Genomic DNA, 22,050 nt, shown 5'->3' with positions numbered 1-22,050 from the left:
AAGGCAGTGCGTTCATCTCCTGGAAGGCTTTTCTCTGCACAACGCCATCTGAATAATCTGGATGGCAGATATTTGGAGTATATACAGTGGCGGGTCAGCCGTGACTCAGTTGGTAGCACTCTTGCCTCTGAGTCAGAAGGTTGTGGGTTCAAGTTCAAGTCCAACTCCAGAGACCTGAGCACAAGATCTAGGCTGACACTCCAATGCAGTACTGAGGGAGCGCTAGAGATGCCGTATTTCGAATTAAATGTTAAACTGACACCCCGTCTGCCCTCTCAGCTGGATGTAAAAGATTCCATGGCACTATTTTGAAGAAGAGTTGCAGTGTTCTCTCTGGTGTCATAGGAACAGGAGTAGGCCATTCAGCCCCTCGTGCCTGCTCCGCCATTTGATAGGATCATGGCTGATCTGTGATCTAACTCCATAGACCCGCCTTTGGCCCATATCCCTTAATACCTTTGGTTGCCAAAAAGCTATCTATCTCATTTAAATTTAGCAATTGAGCAAGTATCAATTTGCGGAAGAGAGTTCCAAACTTCTACCACCCTTTGTGTGTAGAAATGTTTTCTAATCTCGCTCTTGAAAGGTCTGGTCTAATTTTTAGACTGCGCCCCCTACTCCTAGAATCCCCAACCAGCAGAAATAGTGTCTCTCTACCCACCCTATCTGTTCCCCTTAATATCTTATAAACTTCGATCAGATCACCCCATAACCTTCGAAACTCTAGAGAATACAACCCCAATTTGTGTAATCTCTCCTCGTAACTTAACCCTTGAAGTCCGGGTATCATTCTAGTAAACCTACGCTGCAATCCCTCCAAGGCCAATATGTCCTTCCGAAGGTGCGGTGCCCAGAACTGCTCACAGTACTCCAGGTGCGGTCTAACCAGGGTTTTGTATAGCTGCAGCATAACTTCTGCCCCCTTGTACTCCAGTCCTCTAGATATAAAGGCCAGCATTCCATTAGCCTTCTTGATTATTTTCTTCACCTGTTCATGACACTTCAATGATCTATGTACCTGAACCCCAGGTCCCTTTGGACATCCACTGTTTTTAACTTTTTATCATTTAGAAAGTACCCTGTTCTATTGTTTTTTGATCCAAAGTGGATGACCTCACATTTGCCTACATTGAATTCCATTTGCCACAGTTTTGCCCATTCACCTAATCTATCAATATCGCTTTGTAATTTTATGTTTTCATCTACACTGCTTACAATGCCACCAATCTTTGTGTCATCGGCAAACTTAGATATGAGACTTTCTATGCCTTCATCTAAGTCGTTAATAAATATTGTGAATAATTGAGGTCCCAAGACAGATCCCTGCGGGACTCCACAAGTCACATCCTGCTAATGTGAGTACCTTCCCATTATCCCTACTCTCTGTCGCCTTTCGCTCAGCCAACTTCCTAACCAAGTCCGTACTTTTCCCTCTATTCCATGGGCTTCTATCTTAGCTAACAGTCTCTTATGTGGGACCTTATCAAATGCCTTCTGGAAGTCCATATAAATAACATCCATTGACATTCCCCTGTCCACTACTTTAGTCACCTCTTCAAAAAATTCAATCAGGTTTGTCAGGCACGACCTACCTTTCACAAATCCATGCTGGCGCTCTCTGATTAACTGAAAATTCTCGGTGTTCAGTCACCCTATCCTTAATTATAGACTCCAGCATTTTCCCCACAACAGATGTTAGGCTAACTGGTCTATAATTGCCTGGTTTCCCCCTCTCTCCTGTCTTAAAAAGCAGAGTAACATGTGCAATTTTCCAATCTAGAGGGACAGTTCCTGAATCTAGAGAACTTTGAAAGATTATAGTTGGGGCATCTGCAATCTGCTCACCTACTTCCTTTAAAACCCTGGGATGGAAACCATCTGGTCCTGGGATTTGTCACTCTTTAGTGCTATTATTTTCTTCATTACTGTTGCTTTACTTATGTTAATTTTATCGAGTCCCTGTCCCCGATTCAATATTAGTTTTCTTGGGATTTCCGGCATGCTATCCTGTTTTTCTGCTGTAAATACTGATGCAAAGTAATTGTTCAACATGTCCGCCATTTCCCCATTGTCAATGACAATATCCCCACTTTCAGTTTTTAAGGGGCCAACATTGCTCCTGACCACCCTCTTTTTCCTAATGTAACTGTAAAAGTTCTTCGTATTGGTTTTGATATCCCTTGCAAGTTTCTTTTCATACTCTCTTTTTGTAGCTCTTACTATCTGTTTTGTGATCCTTTGTTGATCTTTGTATCTTTCCCATTCGCCAGGATCTGTGCCATTTTTTGCCTTTTTGTATGCCCTTTCCTTATGTCTTATACTATCACTTACCTCTTTAGTTGTCCATGGCTGTTTTTTTTGGCAAGTAGAGTTCTTGCCCCTCAGGGGTATAAACCGATTCTGTATCACATTAAATGTTTCTTTAAACATTTCCCACTGATCATCAGTCGTTTTACCCATTAACAGATTTGCCCAGTTTACTGTGGACAGATTCTGTCTCATCCCATTGAAGTCGGCCTTACCCAAGTCTAGAATCTTAGCAGCTGATTCACTTTTTTCCCTTTCAAACACTACATTGAACTCGATCATGTTATGATCGCTATTGGATAGATGTTCGCGTACAGTTAAGCCGTTAACTAAATCTGGTTCATTACCCATTACTAAATCTAGTATGGCTTGCTCCCTTGTTACCTCTAGGACATACTGCTGTAGAAAACTATCCCGGACACACTCAAGAAATTCACTACCTTTCTGACAGTTGCTAGTCTGCTTTCCCCAATCTATGTGAAGGTTAAAGTCCCCCATTAAGACCACTATGCCTTCCTTACACGCTTGTCTAATCTCTGCATTTATACAATCTAGCACTTCAGAGCTGCTGCCAGGGGTCCTATACACAATTCCCACTATAGTCTTAGATCCTTTCCTATTTCTCAGTTCAATCCATAAGGTCTCTGTTTGCTGCTTATCTCTCGTTATATCCTCCTTTATCATTGAAGTGATTTCATCTCTAATCATTAAGGCTACTCCTCCCCCTCTTCAATTTTCCCTATCTCTCCTGTAGACCTTATAACCTGGTATATTTAGTTCCCAATCCTGACCACCCTGCAGCCATGTCTCAGCAATAGCTATCATGTCATACCCTCCAATTTGAATTTGAACCTGTAGTTCATTTAATTTATTCGTTATATTCCATGCATTTGTATATAGAACCCTTAGTTGGGCCACACACCCTAGCCTAACCTACAGCTTTGCTGCTGGGTTAATCGCCTTCCACCTTCTAGTTTTCACTTTATCTGTAGTGTCTAAAGTACACTTTCTTTCTGCTGCTCTACGCCAATGTGAGGGAGACATGCTCAGGGAACTAACATTATTAAAACAGATTATCTGGTCATTTTTACATTGCTGTTTGTGGGACCTTGCTATGTGCAAATTTGCTGTCGCGTTTCCTACATTACAACAGTGACTGCATTTCAAAAGTACTTAATTGACTGTAAAGCGCTTTGGAACGTCCATGAGGCTGTGAAAAGCACTCTATAAATGCAAGGCCTTACTTACTTTTGCTGTATATGGAGAGTGTAGTGGGTCCCACTCTCTGCAAACAAAGATTCTAGATCTCAGCAGGGATGGTGGTCGGGACTCCATGCCCTTGGTTTAGGGAGTGGAAAAATCAGCCATGATTCTCACTCCTGACAGCAGTCCTATGCCTCTTGCTGGAAAACGCAGGCATGTCGATATTGAGTCTGTGACAACCTCCAGAGCTGGAAAGGCTGACGGCCCCCACAATCTTGGGCTCACGCCTGAAGAATGACTGCCTGGGTGAGGTGTTCGCACTGTGGAACCGTAGACGATTCTCTCCCTCCCTCCCCCCATTCATCCTTCTATCCCTCTTCCCCTCTAACCATCCATGTAATTTTCTAACTCTATCTAATTATCTTTCTATCCATCTATGTATCTAAAAGTCTTGCATGTCACACATGCAAAATGACTGTCATGCAGCCAATCTTCATTGGCTAAAATTTCCCAAAAAAGCTTTCATTGGTTCAACCTTCCCAGAACATGTAAACACTTAGTTCTAGCCAATCCCTCCCACCCCCACTGCCCCCCTCTCAAGGACCTCCGCTTTGCACACTTCTGCATTGCGCATTTGTTTTTTCAGCTGAGCCTTCCTCTCAGTATTTTACCTCTTCTGCTCATTCGAATGTGCCTCATTGCTGGTTTTGTGCATCTGCGCATGTGTCCCCCACAGCCTCTTCCCTGAGCACGTGTCCCTCACGGCCGCGCCCCCCTCCACGCGCGTGTCCCACACGGCCGCGCCCCCCTCCACGCGCGTGTCCCTCACGGCCGCGCCCCCCTCCACGCGCGTGTCCCTCACGGCCGCGCCCCCCTCCACGCGCGTGTCCCTCACGGCCGCGCCCCCCTCCACGCGCGTGTCCCTCACGGCCGCGCCCCCCTCCACGCGCGTGTCCCTCACGGCCGCGCCCCCCTCCACGCGCGTGTCCCTCACGGCCGCGCCCCCCTCCACGCGCGTGTCCCTCACGGCCGCGCCCCCCTCCACGCGCGTGTCCCTCACGGCCGCGCCCCCCTCCACGCGCGTGTCCCTCACGGCCGCGCCCCCCTCCACGCGCGTGTCCCTCACGGCCGCGCCCCCCTCCACGCGCGTGTCCCTCACGGCCGCGCCCCCCTCCACGCGCGTGTCCCTCACGGCCGCGCCCCCCTCCACGCGCGTGTCCCTCACGGCCGCGCCCCCCTCCACGCGCGGTTAGTCTTTGGTAGAATCCCTAATCCTAATCCTATTGGGCCTGTTATCATTTTGGCAAATTAGCTACATCACCAAGATTTAAAAAAACACCTAAAGTGCTCGAAATTTTAAATAAAATCAGAAAATCCTGTAACTACTCAGGAGGTCTCTCACCATCTGGGAACAGAAAAAGCAGATTAACATTTTGTGGAGACCCTCAGAATTGAATAAGAGTCTTACCCAAAATGTTAACCTGTCTCTTCAGATTCTGGCGTGTGTTTCAAGAACCTTCTGGTGATTGCATATGTAATTCTGCTCGGCTGTTTGACGTTGATATGATGTCTGCTGCCCTCAAGTGGCAACTATTATAGCACAAGCACAGAACCACAACAGTCTGCAAACAGAAGCAGCTGGAACACGTGGTGATGTTGCAGTGCTCTCCTTGATAGAAATCCTACAGTGGCCTCTGTGCCCTTGGGCTAGGGGAGGAAGGGAACACGGGGTATCCATTCCTGATCACTATCCAACGTCCACTATTGGAAAGTGCGTATGTGTGTGTCTGTGTCTGTGAGGGGGATGTCGGGTGAGAAGAGGATCAGACTCAGCTGTAATGCCCTTCTTTGAATATTCTGTTGACATTCATGGTCTAGACTCATGTGTGGGGATGGTACCTGATGCTTGTGCCCTTTTTACCTTGCTTCAGTGAGTGACCCGACACTTCAGGATAGTTAGGGAGGACAGTGAAAAGTGAAGAAAGCTGTCTCTATGTGGGGTTGTTCGTTTGGTGCGGGGTTGGTAGTGTGCAATCCTCCACTGTCTACACTGTATATGGACTTTCGCCGTGTGCAGACATCTGCCGTGTACGCACTGTGTGTACGGACGTCCGTTGTGTACGGATTTTCGCCCTGTACGGACTTTTGCTGATTTGCTTCGCTGAGTCAAGGCTACATATTTAACTTATCAAGGAACAAAGGGCAGAGTGCAGCAACATTGAAGTCATTCTGTATGATTCACAGCCCCTGTGTACTTGGAGCACTAATTTTAGTTTTAACTTTAAGAGAAGGTGATCCCTACACTCGTCCGCTTGGATCACGAGAAACAAAGATCATTCATGGTTTGAGATATGGGAAGTACTACCCCATACTGCGGGCCGTCTCAGTAATTTCTTTCAAACTTTCTGAAAACTTGCAGCCATTTCATTCAACCCTATAACAGGGGAGGCAGTGACAATGGGCCAGGAACGCCATATTAGGGTGCTGTTGGTGTGTGTCCATTCCAACTCAAGACATTCTTGCTGAGAAGATGGCTGTTAAAGAGTTGTACTTGCATTCAAGGTCTGGGTATTGCAAGAGTTAAATGGAGAGTGAATTTCCCACTGAATTGTCCCAACCATGTGCCTTAACCCCAACCTTGCTCTCCTTCACCAATCTGATTCTACTTCCACCACTGATCAGCCTTAGCTGAGCTGCAGCTCCTTTGATGCCTCATTTTGAGTACAAGATTCATTGTGGCTTTAAAGTACAATATATGACTAAATATGAAAAGACTGTGACCTACCAGAATGATACGATACAAGCAGAGCAAGGGATGGCTTCCTGTCAGACAGTAAGCACGTAGGCCTCAGGATTCCATTAGACACCTGACTGCACTGATGCACGGTCCCCATTCGGTAGCTGACTGCACTGATTCAGGGTCCCATTGGTTGCCTGACTGCACTGATGCAAGATCCGCATTAGGTGCCTAACTGCACTGATACAGGATCCCAGTTAGTTGCCTGACTGCACTGATGCAGGATCCGCGTTAGGTACCTGACTGCACTGATGCAGAGTCTCGTTAGATGCCTGACTGCACTGATGCAGGATCCCCGTTAGGTACCTGACTGCACTGATGCAGAGTCTCGTTAGATGCCTGACTGCACTGATGCAGGATCCCCGTTAGGTACCTGACTGCACTGATGCAGGATCCCCGTTAGGTACCTGACTGCACTGATGCAGAGTCTCGTTAGGTACCTGACTGCACTGATGCAGGATCCCCGTTAGGTACCTGACTGCACTGATGCAGAGTCTCGTTAGATGCCTGACTGCACTGATGCAGGATCCCCGTTAGGTACCTGACTGCACTGATGCAGGATCCCCATTAGGTACCTGACTGCACTGATGCAGGATCCCCGTTAGGTACCTGACTGCACTGATGCAGGATCCCCATTAGGTACCTGACTGCACTGATGCAGGATCCCCGTTAGGTACCTGACTGCACTGATGCAGGATCCCCGTTAGGTACCTGACTGCACTGATGCAGGATCCCCGTTAGGTACCTGACTGCACTGATGCAGGATCCCCGTTAGGTACCTGACTGCACTGATGCAGGATCCACGTTAGGTACCTGACTGCACTGATGCAGAGTCTCGTTAGATGCCTGACTGCACTGATGCAGGATCCCCGTTAGATGCCTGACTGCACTGATGCAGGATCCCCATTAGGTACCTGACTGCACTGATGCAGGATCCACATTAGGTACCTGACTGCACTGATGCAGAGTCTCGTTAGATGCCTGACTGCACTGATGCAGGATCCCCGTTAGTTGCCTGACTGCACTGATGCAGGATCCACGTTAGGTACCTGACTGCACTGATGCAGAGTCTCGTTAGATGCTGACTGCACTGATGCAGGGTTCCATTAGATCATGTTGATGGTGGATGTCCTTACCCTGCCTCTACCTGTAGTTGTTTCCCAGGCAAGGATACTCCACCCATACACAGTCCAGCATTGATTAGTTCTACACATCAACCCGCACTGTCAATAAATGAGGCTTGGCTTTGGGCGGTGCTTCGGCAGTATTTAAAAATTCTGCTAATCAATGGCCTTTCCTCGGTGGTTTGATAACGCTTTTAAGGTCATTCCTTCCCTGTTCATCTGTGGAGCAGGGTGGGCAGGTTGAGCAGACATGTGAAGGTTGTTCTAGAATATCTTTTCCTTCGATTACGCACCTCTATAAGCAGAGATTATGGCAGCTGGAGGAGGGGCTGAAGGGCGACCTTACTAAGGCATCCAAGATTAAAAGGAACACAGAACCTTAATAACATGTTTGATATAATCACAAACTCTACTTCAGAGGAGAGATGAGAATTACACAGCAAGTTATGATCTGGAATGCACTACCTGAAAGGGTGGTGGAAGCAGATTCAATAATAACTTTCAAAAAGGAATTGGATATACTTGAAAAGGAAAAATTTGCAGAGCTATGGAGAAAGAGCAGAGGAGTGGGACTAATTGGATAGCTCTTTCAACGAGCCGGCACAGGCATGATGGGCTGAATGGCATCCTGTGCTGTATTATGCTATGATTCAATAGGATAAAAACTCAAATTCAAAATAGCTTAGATTTTATTAGTGCACATAGAGATGAATTTGTGGAACCGAATAGAGAGACTAGACAATTTGAGAAATTGATTTCATAGAATCATAGATAATTTACGGCACAGAAAGTGGCCATTTGGCCCATCATGTCCATGCCAGCCAAAAATGAGCCACCCAGCCTAATCCCACTTTCGAGCACTTGGTCTGTAGGCTTGTAGGTCACGGCTCTTCAGGTACACATCCAGGTACTTTTTAGATGATTTGAGGGTTTCTGCCTCCACCATCCTTTCAGGCAGTGAGTTCCAGACCCCCACCACCCTCTGGGTGAAAAACAATTTCCTCAGCTGCCCTCTAATCCTTCTACCAATCACTTTAAATCTGTGCCCCCTCGTTATTGACCTCTCTGCTAAGCAGTCCTCCAATCCTCCGGCACCACGCCTGTATCCAGTGAGGATTGGAAAATGATGGTTAGAGCCTCCGCTATTTTCTCCCTTGCTTCTTTTAACAGCCTGGGATACATTTCATCCGGCCCTGGTGATTTATCTACTTTCAAAGATGCTAATCCCCTTAATACTTCCTCTCTCATTAGGTTTATCCCATCCAATATTTCACACTCCTCCTTCTTAACTACAATGTCTGCATCATCCATCTCTTTTGTGAAGACAGACGCAAAGTATTCATTAAGAACCGTGCCAACAACTTCTGCCTCCACACATGGGTTACCTTTTTGGTCTCTAATAGGCCCTACTCTTTCCTTAGTTATCCTCTTGGTCCTAATGTATTTATAAAACATCTTTGGGTTTTCCTTGATTTTACTTGCCAATATTTTTTTCATGCCCTCTCTTTGCTTTCCTAATTTCCTTTTTAATTTCACCCCTGCACTTTTTATACTCTTCTAGGCTTTCTGTAGTATTGAGTTCTCGGTGTCTGACATTGGCTTTCCTTTTCTGCCTTATCTTACCCTGTATGCTCCTTGACATCCAGGGGGCTCTAGTTTTGGCAGCCCCACCCCCTTTCTTTGTGGGAACATGTTTACTCTGAACCCCTTGAATTATTCCCTCTGCTCTGACATTGATTTACCTTCAAGTAGCTGTTTCCAGTCCACTTTTGCTAAATCACTTCTTAGCTTAGTAAAATTGGCCTTTCCCCAGTTGAGAACTTTAACTCCTGTTCTATATTTGTCTTTTTCCATAACTATGCTAAAACTAACTGAATTATGATCACTACCAGCAAAATGCTCTCCCACTGATACTCCTTCCGCCTGCCCAGCCTCATTTCCTAAAATTAAATCCTGAATGCAATTTAAGAATTTTGTGCCCTCTATACCCTTCACACTGTCTGTATCCCAGTTAATATTAGTGAATTTGAAATCCCCTACTATTGCTGCCCTACTGCTTTTGCACTTCTCAGAAATTTGCCTACATATTTGCTCTTCTATCTCCCTCTTACTGTTTGGGGGTCTATAGTACACTCCCAGTAGTGTGACTGCCCCTTTTTTGTTCCTTAGCTCAGCCAATATGGTCTCATTTGATTACCCTTCTAACATATCATCCCTCCTCACAGCTGTAATTTCAGTTTAAAAAGCTGGTAATAAAAAGCTGGTATCAGTAAAAGTGACCATGAAGTTGTCAGATTGCCGTAAAACACCCAACTGGTTCACTAATGTCCTTTTAGGGAAATAAACCTGCCGTCCTTACCTGGTCTGGCCCCAAGGTGGTCGACTTTTAACTGCCTTCTGAAGTGACCTAGCAAGTACGTCGGGCAACTAGAGTTGGGCCTTGAAAGAAGAGCAGGGGCGTTCTTCTGGTGTCCTTGCAACACCCACATCCTGAGAATGAATTTTTAAAAATAGAATCATAGAATGTTATAGCATGGAAGAGGCTGTACTGCCCATCATACCTGTGCTGTCTCTCTGAAAGAGCTGTCCCCTTTCCCCATACCCTTTTAAATGTTTCAACTATTTATCCACTTCTCTTTTAAACACAGTGAGTAGTTATGACCTGGAATGTGCTGCCTGAAAGGGTGGCAGAAGCAGATTTAATTGTGGCTTTCAAAAAGGGATCAGATAAAGACTTGAAGGGAAAAATCTGCAGGGCCATGAGGGAATGGGACTAACTGGATTGCTCTTACAAAGAGCCGGCATGCGCTCGATGGGTCGAATGGCCTCCTGTGCTGTAATGATTCTATGAAAAGCTAATAATGGATTCTGTTTCCATCACTGTTTCTGGCAGGGCATTTCCATGTCCTACAAACCCTGTTTTTTTTTTAAAAGTCTCTTAACTGGGGGAAAAAGAAAACTTAAAATCTGAAATAAAACCAGAAAATGCCGGAAAAGACACAGCAGCCATGTCAGCATCTGTGAAGAGAAAAATTTTGGGTATATCCGTTTATCAGAACTGTTCTGAAGAAGGATCAAATATTAACCTCCCCTTTTCCTCTTTCAGATGCTGATCAGCCTGCTGTTTTTTTTCTGTTTTCTGTTATGTGAAACTGGAGAATGTCAGGAGATTCAAGAGGGAACTGGATAGATGTTTGACACGGAAATGGATTGAGGGACAGGAGAGAGAGTGTGATGAGACTGTCTGTTCCACTGACTCAAGTGGATGTCAAAGATCCCATGACACAATTCAAAGAAGGGCAAAGGAGGTCTCCTGGTGTCCAGGGCAATATTCCTTCCTCAACCAATACCATCAAGAACGGATTAACTGGTCTTCAGCTTATTGTTGTTATGGGATCTTGCTCTGCCCTAAATGGCTGCCGTGTTTGCCTACGTAACAGTCTCAGCACTTCAAAGTAATTCATTTTATGTGATGTGCTTTGGGATGTGAAGAATTACTGTATAAATGCCTCCTCCCTCTCCCTCATTTCCTTCCTCCCCACCTCCCTTTTCTCCTTTGTTCAATCCTTCCATTATGTATGGTGTTTTTCAAACTTTACATTCCTGCATTCCTAAGAAAGAAAGAACTTTTATTTATATAGCGCCTTTCACGGCCTCAGGATGTCCCAAATTGCATCACAGCCAATGAATTGCTTTTTGAAGTGTAGTCACTGTTGTAATGAAGGAATCACAGCAGCCAATTTGCGCACAGCAAGGCCCCACAAACAGCAACGAGATAAATGACCAGATAATCTTTTTTAGTGAAGATGTTTGAGAGATAAATATTGGCCAGGACACCTGGAGAATTCACCTGCTCTTCTTCAAATAGTGCCACGGGATCTTTTATATCCACCTGAGAGAGCAAGTGCCAAGGCTGACACCGTGATCCAGTCAGATAGCTATAACCAATAATTTGTGAATGGTGGTGATTTCTGTTTAATTTTTTTTTAAGAAAGACACCAACGTAAAAGCATTTTTCATTTTATGATCTTTTTTGTTCTTCCTCTTCCAGAGAATTAAAGCTCCGTAACTATGTCCCAGAAGATAAAGAACTGAAAGAACGACAAGTGCCCAACGCCAAGCCAGCCTCCGGTTAGTACCATTTGACGCAACCTAGGTACTAGCCCCTGAAACCCTCTTTCAGTGTGGCTTTCTCACAAGTTTAAGTCAATTTAAAGTACTACTGGGCTTTTGAGCCAGAGCTGACCGTGCAGCAATGGTCCATTTCAGGATCAAGTAAGAAGAGGCTTAATTGAAGACGTGCCATTGCATACTGATCCATAAGTTTCAGAGAACATTAATCATCTGCTAAGTGTGGGAAAACAGTTAGTTCTGCAAAGGAAAACCTCTGGGCATAGCTTTTTAATTGGTGCGAATGATACAGAAACAAAGACAGGCTTATAATTAAAGGTTTCACTTGATTGAAGAGCAGTTATACGGAACAAGAGTGAAACTATCAATAAGATAACAAAGTAAGGGAGTTATACTCGTTAGCTCAACAGAAAAAGAGCTTGTTATGTAAGGAAAACTAAAGCTATTGATAGGGGTTAAGTCAATTAAATTCTCCTTATACGGAGTTGTATTTTAACTTTTATATAATTATGCAATGCAGAATTGTGTGGATTATCACATAGAAGTGGTGAGAGCAATGTACAAAAACCAGCTGTTTGTAATGAGTATTTGGATTCGTAAAGATACTGAGCTCAGAACGTTTGAATCCCCAACCATCATCAGTTGTGGTTGTAAGTACTATTGAATGTACTAAATCAAAAGCAAAATACTGTGGATTCTGGAAATCTGAAACAAAAACAGAAAATGCTAGAAATACTCAGCAGGTCAGGCAGCATCTGTGGTGAAAGAAACAGAGTTAATGTTTCAGGTCGATGGCCCTTCGTCAGAACTGTGTTTCTTTCTCCACAGATGCCACCTGACTTGCTGAGTATTTCCAGCATTTTTTGTTTTTATCACTATTGAATGTACTGTATGCTTAATAAATCAATGACACCTGACTTCAATGTTTAAAAACCTAATTGATTTGCGGAGTAAATTATAAATAAGACCGCCCTCCTCTAACAGCCAGACACTCGTGTAACCTGTCATGATGTGCAGATCTGGTAGTTTGACGCTGGTCCCACAGGTTGGCACGCTTCTGGCATGAGCCAACATGTTTAGCAGACCCAAGTTGGAAGGCGTGGATCCAAGACCACCGAGACCACTCGAGTCATGGGTCTCCACCACCATTGGGTTTTAGGAGTTTATTTTCAGATGTAACGCAATACGGTCCTTCAGATAGTGTGCCCCACTGTGAGATAGCGAGGGGATGGGATGAAATGGGGGAAGGGGGCTGGAGAGAGCATGTGCCCCAGCGCATGGAGTGATGGAGACCCAGGTGGGCTGCAAGAACGGCTTTTGGGACAGCGTGACTTCCACCATTGTGGGGGCACCATCGCCACATGGACTGCAGTGGTTCAAGGAGAAAGCCCACCACCGCCTTCTGAAGGGCAACTAGAGACGGGCAATAAATGCCAGCCTAGCCAGCGACGCCTGCATCCCGAGAGCAAAATATCAGAAAAATGACTGACTTCACCAATAGGAGAGTAAAGAATAATTAAAACTTCGGACTTCCTTGGCCTTTCTCATCTGGCTCCCAGGGCTGGTTTAGGGTGGGTATTGGCAAAGGATTGGGAGCAGCTTGCTAATACTTTGTGCCACTACCCTTTTGGCTAAGGAAAGGCATTTAAAATGAAGGGGAATGAAAAGCTTGGCTTTACTTGTCTTCATGTCTCGGTGGGTAATGCACTCATTGCTGCAGTGCTGAACTGTACAGCCCAGGAAGGTCCCAGGTTTGACCTGTGCAGAGAATTGGTTAAGCTCTGGCTACAGCTGGCCAAGATGGCCCTGGGCTGGGGGGAGGGAGAAACCAGCCAGGGTTCCTGTTGGTGATCACTAGCCTGTGAGCCCTGATGGAAAGTGCATTGTCGGGCTCAAATATGATGGCTTCTCATGGCACAATTGCTAACCGACACTATTGCATGAAGATCGGCCACTTAGACAAGGCATTGCTGGCTGGCTGACAGTGTGAGTCGGCACCTTGAGGGGAGGTGAAGATGCAGTTTACTGTGTGACTTTTCCAGTGTCATTTGTTGCTGTATATATGAGCTGACTTCGAGTTGCTCATCTGTACACAGGCACTCACTCTGTGTTTGTACCAACAGTGGAGGATAAGGTGAAGGACCAGCTTGAAGCAGGGAAGCCTGAACCAGTCATCGAAGAAGTGGTACGTGATGCCTTTTGTTCTGAACTGCCACCTTTTATGATAACTGCGATCTAACGTTGATTGGCCTAGCTTGGTAGGGTTCACAACTTGGTGCCCCGATAGGTCAGTGGGTGAATGAGCCGTCTGTACAAAGAAGGCCCCAAGTTTGATCCCCAGTCTGTGCTGATCCCAGCTGGGGTAGTTGGTCTCGGTGCCCCTGGGTTAGGGAGGAGAGAAATCACATTTTGCACTGCTGATGGGTATGCATTGACACCTGCTGGAATGTGTGCATCTATGTGGCCAGCAGATGAGAATAGAGATGTACTTGGCTGTGACACCCTCCATGGTTCAATAGCATGCCAACACTCGCTGTGTCGGCTTACAAATGAAAAATTGTTAAGGTACCAGAGAAGGGATGGTGCGTAGAACTGTACTATACCATGAGTCAATGCCTTCAGCAAGAGGAAGGTGAGAATAAATTAAAAGTTAAGACCCACGTGGGTTGTGAGGAGCATGGTTGCAGACACTGTGTAAACGCCTTTTGTTACACAGCAGTATTAATTGGCAACCCATCCACCAGCTTGAACGTTCACTCCCTCCACCACTGGCGTACCTTGGCTGCAGTGTGTACTGTCTACAGGAGGCACTGCAGCAAGTCGCCGTGGCTTCAGCGGAACCTCCCAAGTCCGTGACCTCCACCACCTAGAAGGACAAGGGCTGATGGTGCATGAGAACACCATCACCTCCAAGTTCCCTTCCCGATTTGGAAATATATCGCCATCCCTTCATCTTCACTTGGTCATAATCGTGGAACTTCCTACCTAACAGCATTGTGGGAGCACCTTCACCATACGGACTGCTGTGGTTCAAGAAGGCAGCTCACCACCACCTTCTCAAAGGCAACTAGGGATGGGCAATAATTGCTGTCCGTGCCAGCAATGCCCACATCCTGAGAATTAATTAAAAACTATATATATTTTTACTGTCTTTTAAAGTAAATCTCTTCACAGCCTTTCCCCACCTTATCTTTGCAACCTCCTCCAGCTCTATATTCCCCGGTCCCAAAGCTACTGGGCTTTTGTGCGTTTCCCCCTCCTTTGCCCTATCATTTGAGACCGAGGCATCAATCCTCGTGGCTCCAATCACTGAGGCTCACTCCTGAAACCCTTTCACCTCTCCACTTCACTTCCCTCCTCTAAAAGCCATTTCAAAACCCGCCATTTCAAAACCCTCCTTTTCTTGACTGGGTTTCCAATCACCGCACCGAATCTCTCCCTCTGTGTCTCGGCGCCCCTTATTTCCATTTATGTCGTGCTTTGGGATATTTTTAAGCTAAAGGCTCTATAACAATACAAGTTGTTTATTTTGCTATCCTTTCTTCCTCTTGTGACGCCTTGGGAGTTGGAATACAAAAGTGAGGAAGTGATGCTTCAGTTGTACAGAGCCTTCGTCAGACCCCATCTGGAGTACTGCATTCAGTTTTGGGCACCGCATCTCAGGAAGAGTATATTGACCCTGGAGAGGGTACGGTGCAGATTGACCAGAATTATGATATTCTGGCTAAAAGGGTTAAATTATGAGGACAGGCTGCATAAACATGATTTGTTTAGAAATTTGAGGGGTGATCTAATTGGCGTTTAAAATGATAAAGGGAATCAGTGGGATAGATAAAGAGAAACTATTTCCTCTGGTGGGGGAAACCCAGAACAAGAGGGCATAATCTTAAAATTAGAGCCAGGCCATTCGGGAATGAAATCAGGAAGCACCTTTTCAAACAAAGGGTAGTGGAAATCTGGAAGTCAATACCCCAAAAGGCTGCAGAGGAGTCTCTGACATGGAGTGCACTTGCGTCACTCCAGAGAGGTTGGCAAGAACCAAGTGCTGGTGACACCCCCAGGTATGCGCAGAGGTACTGCTGGAGATTAACCAGCTAAAACCACGCAGTTTACAAACAGAGTACTGGTAACCTTCCAACTAGGACCTCACTGCCCATTAGGGCATTGGCTTGCTGGTTACTGAGTGAGAAGAATTGAGCCCCCCCCACCAACTGCCACTTTGACAGGTCTACCCTAAAGGTCCTATTCATGAACCATAACAACTGGTCAACCATCAGTAAGTACTCTGGAATATTATGGACCAGCCTGCTGCAGAGCATCTGCTCAGGAGAATGCCCTCGAAATGCTGAGAATTGTAATTGTCAACCAATTTCCCATTTACCATCCTCAAATTTCCCAACGTATTTTCCTTGGTAGATCCTCTAGCAGATAAAGCATCGCCTGGTGTGTCATCTTGGAGGCACTTCAATCCGTGTCTACCCCAAACTGCTCCCCACCTCCCTCCCAAGGAGCACCCTCATCAAGTGACCAATTGACACCTGACCACCGTGGGTTGGAGCCCATCCCCTTTCCCTCTACGGCGTGGACAGTTTGACTGAGGATTCTAGCTCCTGTATGATACCAGTGTTGACTTGTCAACTGCTTGGTAAATGTCCCATTTAAGATGTCCACTCATGTGAAAGAAATTCTCAGACTCCATCTTGCCCCCTTTTTCTGTTCTGCATGGTTCAGCCAAGAGTAGAAATGAGAGGTGAAGAATCGCAGCCATGACCCCTGCCACCGCCCCCCCCCCCCCCCCTCACCGTTAACTGGCACCACGCACAGTTCAGTAAGTCACTGCATGCTAGACTACTAAACCAGTTATTGCAGTTTTTGTGCTCATTTTTGTAGGGAATGGGACACTTCTAACAATCAGAATCCTCATCATGCATTCCTAGCTTAGGTACATGATGAGTTCGGTATAGAGTAAAGCTCCTTCTACACTGTGCCATCAAACGTTCCTAGCTTAGGCACAGCACGGGTTAGGTACAGAGTAAAGCTCCATCTACATTGTCCAATCAAATGATCTTAGTTCAGGCACAGCACAGGTTAGATATAGAGTCAAGCTTCCTCTACACTTCCCTATCAAACTCTCCCAGGGCAAGTACAGCACAGGTTAGATATATAGTAAATCTTCCTGTAAAGTGCCTTGATCCCAATTTCAAAAATTTGACAATTTCTTTCCCACACCAGTAGTCCTGTGGCTTCTGAGTGAGACTGCCAGTTCTGTGCCAGTGCTCAAGTTTGTTTCTTGTCAGACATTTACAGTCAATAGACATCTCATAGATCTGGACTGAATTTGAACCCATTTCTTAGAGGTGAAAGGACAGTGATGGTCCATCCTGTTACCCTCCTGGTTTTCAATATGGTTTTGAAGAGCTGCAATAGTTGAATTCCCATTCTTAAACTGTTACTAAAATATGATTAATGTTATAACATTTTACTTTGTAGGACTTGGTAAACCTTGCACCCAGGAAGCCTGACTGGTATGTGACTCTGACTTTTGTATCTCAAAATATTATTTTCTGGAAGAAATCTATCTAATCTACCTGTCCTACTTCCCCTGTGTGACATTTTCCATTTTTCACACCGGTCATCCTGCGGCATTTGTGATTGCCAAGTTAACGCTGGATTAATGGCATTTTCGTATGGGTTCTGTCGTATGCTGTAATGTCGTGATTCTGTTGCAGGGACCTGAAAAGGGATGTGGCAAAGAAACTGGAAAAATTGGAGAAGAGGACGCAGAGAGCGATAGCAGAACTAATCCGTGAGTACTTAATGAAGAGAAATCGCAGGGGCCAGTCCTCACTGGGTTAGAGGCTACTACATGTTCCGTTGCATTCAAAGGCATCTGAGTGAAGTATTGATGATTACGAAAGGAAGTTGACAAATCTGATCGAGGCAATTTGTTCACTGTGGTGAAGAGTTCAAATCCCAGAGGCACAAGTTAAAAATGAACAGGCTAGGAGTAAGCAGGGCAGTCAGCGGGAACTTTTTCACCCAGAGGGAAATCGAGTTGTGGAATGAGTTACTGGGGAAGGACATTGAAGTGGAAAATGGGTTCAATGGCATTAGAGAGAGAGTTGGGGGGGCATTGAGGGAGATGCTGCAAAAGGACTAGGTAGGGTTGATCAATGAAAAAGAAAGAACTTGCATTTATATAGCAGCTTTCATGACTTCAGGACATCCCAACGCACTTTACTGTTGTGCTTTATAAGAGCCAATGTGCACACAGTAAGGTCCCACAAACAGCAACAAGATAGGTAGTATGTTTTTAATGATGTTGGTTGAGGGATAAATGTTGGTCAGAACGCCAGCAGAAATCTCTTCTTCCAATGGTACTGTGGTATTTTTTACGTTCTCCTGAGAAGGCAGATGGGGTCCTTGATTTAACATCTCATCCGAAAGAAGCACAGTGCAGCACTCCCTCAGTACTGCAAGCTAGAAGTAAGAAGGGAAGTCAACGGAAACTTTTTCACCCAGAAGGAAATAGAGCTGTGGAACAAGTTACCTAGAATTGTGTGCTCAAGTCTGTGGAGTGGGAGGCGTGCTACCATTGAGCCAAGGCTGACACTTGATGGCCATTCCCTGACCCAAATGGTTCTTGTATTATAGAATGCTTTACCACAAGTGGTTAGTGAGTTAGAGAATATAATGTAATTTAAAAGAAAATGTAATAAGTATTTGAAAAGAAGGAAGATAATGGGATGCAGGGAAATGGTTTTAGAACCAGCTTGGATATGATGGGCCAAATGGCCTCCTTCTTTGCTGTGATTTCTACCATTCTGTGCTTTGTGTGCACCCGTGTGCACAGGTATATCCCTGTGGAATGTGTGTGTGTAAACTTTGGATGAGGACAGGATCAGCCTTGGGTGTGATGCCAGTTAATATTGAACAGCCTGCTGAACAACCTCCCACTGCGCTCATCGGGAGGCTTTACCTTCAGGAGAGGAGAGAGAAGATTGGAGACAATAAATAAATAAACGTGGAGAAAGTTGCAATTAAACGAGGACTACTGGTTGCATAGCCCGTGTAAGCGAGAGAGAACAAGCGAGAGGGGGTGTCATCACAGCCAAACTGAATCCTGTCTACACCAACATACCATCACAAAATATATCTTGCTCACACTCGTTCTCTCACTCACTCTCACATTCCCTCCGCACCCCTCCCACCTCGCCCTCCGTCACTCAATTACTCATACAAGCGCAAGGCTGTATTTATATTATATCTGACTTTGTTCAAATGTGATCATTGAAGCAGTGAGCACTGAAGTCCTGGGCACAACCTACATCAAGCAGTGGATATTAGTTAGTGGAGAAAGAGAAGGAAGCCTGTTAAATTTAAAAATAATATTGGGGGAACATTAATATAGTTAATTATTTCTTTTCAATCCCGCAGGGGAGAAACTAAAAGGCAATGAAGTTGACCTGGCTTCTGCAGTTGGAGCAGTGAAACAGGAGGATTACGACTCTGAGTGACTCAAGCTTCTCACGTGGACAATGGAGCGAGGGCCAGCCACAAACCAGCCCCCTTTCAGCGAATAAGAACACTGCCGCATCTTCTAGAGTCTTGTTCACCTCCGCCCTCAAAAGGAAAGCCCATGTGCTTCTTACGTAGGTCACAGCATTGATGAAGGAGGTCATTCAGCCCTTCCTCCAGGAAGATCTGGCAGTCCTCTCCGCCGTCACTGTCCAGCTGTTTATTCAATGATTCCAGTGTCTCCACTGCCTTACTTGGAAGTTCATTCCACACGTTGATGTGTGAACTTCCTGACATCAGTCCTAAGTTTGCTTGTCCCCTTGTCGCGGTTTATCTTGAAGTGGTCCCAGGATTTACTTTTTCTATGTCATTTACCATCTTGTACACCTCCACGAGATCCCTCCCATCACCTCCTTTCCGGATCGAAGAGCCCGAGTTTCTCCTTGTAACTCAGTCCCTCTGATGCTAGAGATTAGCCTTATGGCTCTTCTGTACATTGTCTCCAAGGGTTGGATTACTCTCTTGTGTCTTGCTGACCAGAACTGGAGGCAGTACTTGGTGCGATCTGACCAGAGCAATGTGCAGTTATGCATAAGCAGTTGGGGTCTCAATAAGTAGATTACCCCCTTATTTGCTGGTTATCCTTTCTGCCCTTTTTGTACGTTTTTGTATGAAATTCAGTACTGATTTATAATAAAACAAAGTACAAACCAAAGGGGCTACAGTAAAATAAATCACGCATTGACTGTTGAAGTAGGTGACTGGTCTCAATAATATCAACCGGGACTGTTCAAACTTGAGCACATGGGCCACCCACAGTCTACCAGCTCCGGCAACCTGACCCAGAGGGCTAACTGCAGACCGCTAGCTCTGCCATCCTGACCCATAAAGCTGGGGTAGCTGAGTTCTATTTGATTTGCATTAGTGCCCTGTAGAGATGAAAAGTAATTCTTATGGAGGATGAAGGAATGGCAGAGATACTAAATGAGTAGTTTTCTTCCATTTTTATGGAAGAGTTTGGTAGTTGGAATCAAAGTGGGTACAAGAGAAGGAGCTGGGACTATTAGATAGGGTGACTGTAGATAAGGAAGTATTACCAAAAAAGTTGGAGCCCAAAGTGGAAAAGGCACTGGGCCCTGATAGCTGCACCCTAGAATGCTGAAGGAAGTCAGAGGGGAAATAGCAGAGGCTCTGACCACAATCTTTCAAACGGCGTTGGATATGGAAGTTGTAGCAGAAGATTGCAGGGTTGCCGATTCAACATTTCTGTTTTAAAAAAAAAATGGAGAAAGTAACAAACCGGGCAACTCTTGACCAGTCAGCCTAACATCCATAATGGATAAGCTTCTAGAGGCCATAGTACGAGTTAATACTCACTGAGAAGGGAATGGGTTAATTAAGGACAGTCAGCACGAATTTATGAAAGGTGACAAATTTAATGATCCATAGATAGCTTGGGATAAAAGTAAATGAGGAAGCAACAGAGTGCATTGAAAAAGGAAATACAGTGGATGTGGTGTATGTGGATTTTCAAAAGGCTTTTAATAAAGTGTCACATGGAAGTCAGGAGTGTGATGGAATAATTTCCATTTGCCTGGATGAGTGCAGCTTCAACAATACTGAAGCTCGACACCATCCAGGACAAAGTAGTCCGCTTGATCGACAGCCCATCCACCACTGTAAACATCCACTTCCTCCACCACAAGCGCACTATGGTTGCAGTGTGTACTATCTACAGGATGCACTGCAGCAACTCGCCAAGGCTTCTTCGACAGCTTCTACCAAACCCTTGACTTCTACTGCCTAGAAGGACAGGCGCATGGGAACACTACCACCTGCACATTCCCCTCCAAATCACACGCCATCCTGATTTGGACATATATTGCTGCTCATTCATCATTGCTGGGTCAAAATCCTGGAACTCACTACCTAACAGCACTGTGGGAGAACCTTCACCAGAGGGACTGCAGCGAATCAAGGAAGTAGGTCACCACTACTTTTCCAGAGCAAGTAGGGATGATCCATAACTGCTGGCCTTGCTAGCGACGCCCATTTCCCAAGAATGAATTTTTAAAAAGGCTTCCTGATGAAATTAAGGTGCTCAGTACCATTGCTGATTGTGGGACCTTGCTATGTGCAAATTAGGTGGCCCATTTCCCTACATTACAAAAGTGACTACGCTTCAAAAATACTTCATTGGTTGTAGAGCGCTTTGTGGTGTTCTGAGGTCGTGAAAGGTGCTATATGAAAGCAAGCTCTTTCTTTAGATCTTACCGTTTATAATATCTACCTCGTTATACCGTTCTGTTTCCTAAAATGAATTACCTCACGTCTGCATTGAACTGCATCTGCCACTGTAACCTTCAGCAATCTCTTGCATTCTTCCTGATAGTTTGCTATGCCTAATTAATCCAGCATAATCAGCAAACTTCAATTATTGTTCCTCTTGTGCCAATTCTAAATCACCTGTATAAATAAAAAACAGAGGTGTCAGCAGAGACCCCTGGAGTATACCATACCCACATCCTGGCCAATGCAAAAACATCAATTCACCCGTATTCTTTGCTTTCTGTTCTCTCTACCTATCCAGCAACATTCTTTTTAACATCAAGCTCCTTCATTTTTGCAACAGGTTAAATGGAACTGTGCCTGAAAGTTGAAGTTTACTTCGACCTCCTCCACCGAGAAAGACAAAGGCAGCAATGTCGTGAGAACACCATCACCTCTAAGTTCCCCCCCAAGTCTCACATCATCCTGACTTGAACATATATTGCTGTTCCTTCCTCTTCACTGGGTCAATAGCCTGGGACTCCCTACCTGCCACCATCATGGGAGTACCATCACCACAAAGACTGCAGGGGTTCAAGGAAAAGGCCCAGCACACCTTGGTGTGGGAGAAGTGAGTTTCGATTCATGGGGCACGGGCACCAGTACTGGGGAAAGAGAGAACTGTTCCGGTGGGACAGGCTT

At 45.4% G+C, this 22,050-nt stretch overlaps 1 protein-coding gene across 2 annotated transcripts in view; it reads left to right on the top strand.

The window, feature by feature from the left end:
• Positions 1-19,795, top strand: part of ccdc12 (coiled-coil domain containing 12) — a 77,537-nt gene extending 57,742 nt beyond the window's left edge. Inside the window, exons 3-7 of one of the 2 annotated variants that reach the window (XM_067978864.1) lie at positions 11,483-11,562; positions 13,686-13,747; positions 17,053-17,087; positions 17,292-17,368; positions 19,000-19,795. In XM_067978864.1, the coding sequence (XP_067834965.1) occupies positions 11,483-11,562; positions 13,686-13,747; positions 17,053-17,087; positions 17,292-17,368; positions 19,000-19,079 (334 nt within the window). In that variant the 3' untranslated portion in view covers positions 19,080-19,795. The remainder of the gene's footprint in view (positions 1-11,482; positions 11,563-13,685; positions 13,748-17,052; positions 17,088-17,291; positions 17,369-18,999) is intronic. The other variant, XM_067978866.1, reaches the window with a different exon arrangement.
• Positions 19,796-22,050: the final 2,255 nt, after the last annotated feature.

The sequence above is a fragment of the Heptranchias perlo genome, chromosome 3 (genome assembly GCF_035084215.1).
Source record: "Heptranchias perlo isolate sHepPer1 chromosome 3, sHepPer1.hap1, whole genome shotgun sequence".
NCBI classification, from domain to species: Eukaryota; Metazoa; Chordata; class Chondrichthyes; order Hexanchiformes; family Hexanchidae; genus Heptranchias; species Heptranchias perlo.
The sequence above is the reverse complement of the archived record's forward strand: the minus strand, read 5'-3'. Positions and strand labels throughout refer to the sequence as shown.